Here is a 6,000-nt window from a genome sequence, read left to right as displayed (position 1 = left end):
CTTTTCAATAATACCACTTACAGTTGACCGTGGAATATCTAGCAGGGAAGAAATTTCACGAACTGACTTATTGCAAAGGTGGCATCCTATGACAGTACCACACTTGAATTCACTGAGCTCTTCAGAACGACACATTCTTTCACAAATGTTTGTAAATGCAGACTGCATGGCTAGCTGCTGGATTTTATACACCTGTGGCAATGGGTCTGATTGAAACACCTGAATTCAATGATTAAGAATTGTGTCCCAATACGTTTGTACATATAGTGTATGTATATGTATATTTATATATATACACATATACCTATACTCCCATACACATATGTATATGTAAACAGAACTATATACATTATCTCTAACAGTCGGGTGCTATATAGAACACGTTTTTATTCTATATTGACATTTTTTACATTTACAATTTCACAATTTTAATGGGGGAGGGACAATGAAGCATTAAGCTTAACTTTATGTGTGGATGGCACAGCTCCTACCTTAGCGAGAGGTCTGACCCTTGTGAGCGGCAGACAGCTTGTCTATTCTAGGGCAGATGCAGGTTGTCGGGCAGAGGGCCATATCAGCCTCAGGCTGCAGTCTTGACCTGTACTTGCTTTTCAGGTAGGTAAGGGAGGAAAATCCACTCTCGCAAAAATATGTTGTTGCAAAAGGCAAAAGGCTCCTCATTGCTTTTACTGTGGGATGTCTTTCTGGCAAGAGATCCAGTACTGGATGAGTGGTTTTGTCTCATACATGTTTCTTTTTTTGTTTTGTTTTTTGGATTTCCCCCCCGTTTTTCTCCCCAATTGTACTTGGCCAATTACCCCACTCTTCCGAGCCATCCTGACCTCTGCTCCACCCCCTCTGCTGATCCCGGGAGGGCTGCAGACAACCACATGCTTCCTCCAATACGTGTGGAGTTGCCAGCCCCTTCTTCTCACCTGACAGTAAGTTGTTTCGCCAGGGGGACATAGCCTATGGGAGGATCACGCTATTCCCTCCAGTTCCCCCTTACCCCCAAACAGGCACCCCGACAGACCAGAGCAGGCACTACCAGGACACATACCCACATCCGGCTTCCCACCTGCAGACACTTCCAATTGTGTCTGTAGGGACGCTCGACCAAGCCGGAGGTAACACGGGGAATCGAACCGCCGAGCCTCATGTTGGTAGGTCATAGAAAAGACCGCTACGCTACCCAGACACCCCTTGTCTCATACATGTTTCTGTATGTACTGTCAGTGGATAGTTCGATGAGCGGATCCTCCTCTGTCACTGTAAAGTTTGAGCCATCTGCTGCATGATGTTTGAATGGAAACCGTATCTATGTCTTGTCCCTGTGCCAGGAGTCAGCCTCAGAAAAGTATTTCCCAAATTGACCCCCGAGTGCCTCCAAATGTGCAACAATTGTGTGTGTTACGTGAGGCGAGAGCACTGCAGAATTGCCCAACACATCCACTGATGTAAACATGGAAAACATGCCCTCCACCTCTTGATTTTCTTCAGAAAGCCTTCCATTCTGTCATACAGCTGGATGCGATGTGTATTGCAGCCTTGCAAAGTACTGTTGAATCTGTTCAGCTCAGCGTAAACGTCTGCAAGATATGCAAGTTGAGTAACCCAGACATCGTCACTGAAATTTGCAGCCAGCTCTGCGCAGTTTTGGCAAAGTAAAAACTCCCGAATAGATGTACGTAACTCAAACATGTGTGACAGCACTGCTCCACACGAAAGCCATCGAATCCCATAATGGTAAAGTAGCGCAGTGTGTTCTTCTCCCGCAGCAGCACAGAGAGTGGAAAAGAGACGCGTTCGGAAAGCACTCTTCTTGACAACATTGACAGCTTTCACGACAGAGTCCATGATGTCTGGCAATTCAGCACTCATTTCTTTGGCAACGAGAGACTTCCTATGTTGCATGCAATGCGTCCAAGTCACTTGGGGAGCCGCACTTTGAACAAGCGCTATTAGTCCACTGTTTAAACCAGCTTTGGCTCTTGCACCATCAGTGCACATCGCAACAGATTTTGGCCAGGGTATGTCATCTTCTCTGAAAAAACCATCGATCACTTTGAAAATGTCAGAACTTGTTGTGCGTTCAGGCAGTTGCTTACAACACAAAACTTCCTCCTGCATTTCATTTCGTCGGCAAACCACACAAACGCCAAAAGTTGACCGTCGTTTGACACATCGGTGGATTCATCCAACTGTAATGCAAAAGCCTCTGCCAACCTCAGTTTCTCTACTAGTTGCACCCTCACACCAGATGCCATGTCATCAATATGGCAAGCAATGGTTGTGTCCAACAATGGAATGCTTTTCAGTTTACTAACATACTCATCATTCCCAAACATTATTTTGCACATATCACTGGCTGCAGGCAATATTAAATCTTCTGCAATTGTGCATAGCTTTTTGTTCTAAGTGATCCAAAGAGCAACTTGATAAGAGGCGTTCAAAGCTAGCTCACCAACTTTAGCTGATTGTCTCATCAATGTCTGTTGGCCTTTGAGATATTTGAGACGGGCCTGAAAGTATTCCACTGGTTTTTCTTTCAAGTGAGTATGGGTTGTCTCCAAGTGGTGCTGCAGCTGTGATGGCTTCATACTTTCATTCGACAGCACGGCAGAGCAGATGACACACACTGGTAATTCAACGCCCTCAGTATCTTTAAAGGGAAATCCAAACTTGAGATAATTCTCTGAATGTTTTCGGGTCTTCTCTCGTTTGTGCTTAGCAGCAGTTGTAGCATGCCTGTGAGCAGGTGCGTTAGTCTCATTCTCTGAACTTTCGTCAGTGGCTCGTGATGAATTACAGTGAGGGTCACTAACAGGCGGACCACGGTCCAGGTCCGGACCCAGAAGCTGTCCTATCCGGACCGAGTCCAAAACGAGAAATTATTGAGAATTACTACTGTAATGAGAGCTTTACTATTTTAACCTGCTCAGCTTTTCTAGCATTTAAGGTACTGGTTTATCATCTCACGTGATGCTATTAGCCAATCAAATTTGTGCATTCCGAGTCAGTCAGTGAGTGAGACAGGAGAGACGAGATGAGACAGTTGGAGAGAACAGAGAAGTGAATCAGATAAAAGAAGAATAATTTCACATGATGTGCTCGAAAATAAGAAAAGTAGACAGCGAAAATGGCTTTCAGGGCTTTCAATCAAGAATGGACAGACTCGTGTCCTGTTCATTCTTCCCACGGGCAGTTCAAAACCTGTATCTCATATGCTCCGAGACCATGGCGATTATTAAAGTGGGAACGTGAAGCGCCACTACGAGACAAAGCACAAAGCTTTTGAGCAAAAATACCCGCTGAAATCAGAACTAAGAGCACAGAAAATATATGATCTAAGAGCCCAATATGATCGATCCACAAGGATCCTAATCCATTCATTCACTGCCCAACAATGTGCTAACGAATGTTCCCTGAGAGTTGCTTGGATTTTGGGTCAACATAAGAAACCATTTACTGACAGAGTTGTTGTGAAGGAGTGCATGAATACTCGAGGGAAAACAAAAAGAAGAGTTGTGTGTAAAAATTAAGCAAATACCTATGTCAGCATCAACAGCCACAAAGAAAAGTGAAATATTAACAGAGGATGTGCTAGCACAGCTCGATGAAGCAATTCATGAGGCACCATGTGTAGGCTTAGCTGTAGATGAGTCTACTGATGTGCCCAGTAATGCTCAGCTGTTAGTCTATGTAAGATTCTTCAACAAGGAGAAGAGAGACTTCTGTGAAGACCTGTTAAGTGTACCGTCCCTTCAGACCACGACAAGAGGAGGGGACATCTACCTGGCCATAAAGGAGATGTTAATGACGAGGGGAATAGAGCCTAAACAAGTGATTTCAATAACCACAGATGGAGCCCCTGCCATGGTTTGGAGAGAGAAATGAGCCATGGCAAGAATGAAAGAGGACAATCCTGAGCTCATCTCTTACCATTGCATAATTTATCAATCGGTCCTGTGCTCCACCCTGTCGGACGAGTATGCCGAGCCTGAGGTGATGAACACAATGATGAGAATGATCAACTTTCTCAGGGCATCCTTTTCCTATCAGCATCGCGTGCTCAGGGAATTCCTCAGAGAAGTTGATGCAAATGCTGATGACCTTCTGCTGCACAATGATGTCAGATGGCTCAGCAAAGGCAGGGTGTTGGAGCACTTTTGGTCCACCCGAACGGAAATCGCAGCTTCCTTGGCACAGGTAAAGAACCAGAAGGCAAAACCATTTTCTCTCTTTTTAGAAGATGAGATGAAGATGGATATTGTGGCTTTTTTGGTTGATATCACTTCACACCTGAATGAACCGAATTTAAAGCTACAGGGCAAGGGCAATTCAGTTTGTGACCTGATGACAGCTATCCGCTCCTTCCAGAGGAAACTTGAAGTGTTCAAAGGAGACATACAGGGAGACTGTGGACACTTCCCAACAGTGCAGTAACAGGTTCAGGGTGAGAGAGCTATATCTTCTTTTGTTGACTTTGTTGACAAGTTGATTGTAAACTTCAGCAAACGTTTTGACAGCTTCAGCCTTGGACAGCAGCTCACCCTGTTCATTCAGAATCCATTCCTCATCACAGATATCAGTGTGTTCTCAAAGGAAGTCACACAGCACTTCAAATGGGCAAATGCTGGACCTTTCCAGATGCAACTGGTCGATCTCCAAGCAGTTGTGGCCCTGAAAGAGCATTTTGGAGGAACTGACCCTGCTACTTTCTGTGGCAGGGTCAGCGGAAAATACCTCCTTTTTGTGATCAACAATTTTTATTTTTAAAAAACAGGGCACAACACACAAACAACAACAACAGGGCAGCACATTAGTAACAATGTTTAAGGACCGAAATAAAGGGAAAACATTTACAGAATAAAAAAAATCCCGTATCCATAGTAGCTGTGAGTAAGAGACAGACATTCCCAAGGGAAAAACAAATAATAGTGGACTGAAAGGAAAGGGAAAAAACCCCAATAAAACAAAACTATACATTGTATATACAACTATCAATTTCTACTAACTTCCAAAGCTGGCCTGCTCCAGGTCTGATGTCACTCGGTGTGGAGGGGTGCAGGGAGGGGGAGATCCCTTCTTTTAAGGTAGTCTCTTATGGTCACAGCTATGCCTGATCATGCCTGCACAGTGGCAGGCTTAGCTCTATTGAGTCGTGCTGTTGTACACTCAAGAGACACTATGCTCTGGTAGGACGCCATCCAGCACTTAATTAAAGTAAGTTTGGGATTAAACCACAGTGTCAGTATGGTCGTTTTTGCTGCAATAAAGCCTGCCAGCATTAGTCTTCACTGATTTAAATTGAGAGACAAAGACAATTCGTCATTGAGCAGACAAAGGCAGGGATGGGGCAATATTGTTGATCCTAATAACTGACAACGTTGACATAACCTGTGTCCAAAAATCTCAGTGAGCAGTCCCAAAACATATGCATTGTTGTGCCCAGCACCTGAGCCCGGCAGTGAGTACAGTTAGGGCTGGTAATTAGTTTCATTTTAAAACATTTGATTGGTGTAGCATATGCTCTGTGAATCATCTTATAGTGTATAAGCTGATGCGCAAGATTTGTAGAGGTACTGCTTATGTTAAACCATATCGTTTGCCAATTTGGTTCCAGACCGACAATGCAGAGTTCCCTGGCCCACACCCCTTCAACTGCCAGTGTCTTAGTAGAGTGATCAAGCAGAGAGTTATATATACGTGTTACTGTCCCCCAAGTACCCTGCCCAGGACTGATCCACTTCTCCATAGGGTGCTCCGGCAAAGGCCCATTCCAGGGCACGCCATATGTTTTCATTGCAGATCTCAGTCTCAAGTAAAAAAAGAAAGCGGTGCCCGATAAATCATATTCCCCCCTAACATCTTGGAATGAACGGAGTTCAGCATTGTTACAAATATCATTGAGAGTGAAGACACCTTTTTGTGACCGTGAGGGAAATGTAAAAGGCTGCCCACCCAATTGAAGGTGATAGTTATTCCATAGTGGAGATG

The 6,000-nt window shown here is 44.4% G+C and overlaps 1 protein-coding gene across 1 annotated transcript in view; it reads left to right on the top strand.

Annotated features, from left to right (window-relative positions):
* Positions 1-3,909: 3,909 nt before the first annotated feature.
* Positions 3,910-6,000, top strand: part of jak3 (Janus kinase 3 (a protein tyrosine kinase, leukocyte)) — an 83,639-nt gene continuing 81,548 nt past the window's right edge. Inside the window, exons 1-2 of the mRNA XM_056276841.1 lie at positions 3,910-4,209; positions 4,498-4,731. Of these exons, the coding sequence (XP_056132816.1) occupies positions 3,910-4,209; positions 4,498-4,731 (534 nt within the window). The remainder of the gene's footprint in view (positions 4,210-4,497; positions 4,732-6,000) is intronic.

The sequence above is a fragment of the Lampris incognitus genome, chromosome 3, assembly GCF_029633865.1.
Source record: "Lampris incognitus isolate fLamInc1 chromosome 3, fLamInc1.hap2, whole genome shotgun sequence".
Taxonomy (NCBI): Eukaryota; Metazoa; Chordata; class Actinopteri; order Lampriformes; family Lampridae; genus Lampris; species Lampris incognitus.
The sequence above is the reverse complement of the archived record's forward strand: the minus strand, read 5'-3'. Positions and strand labels throughout refer to the sequence as shown.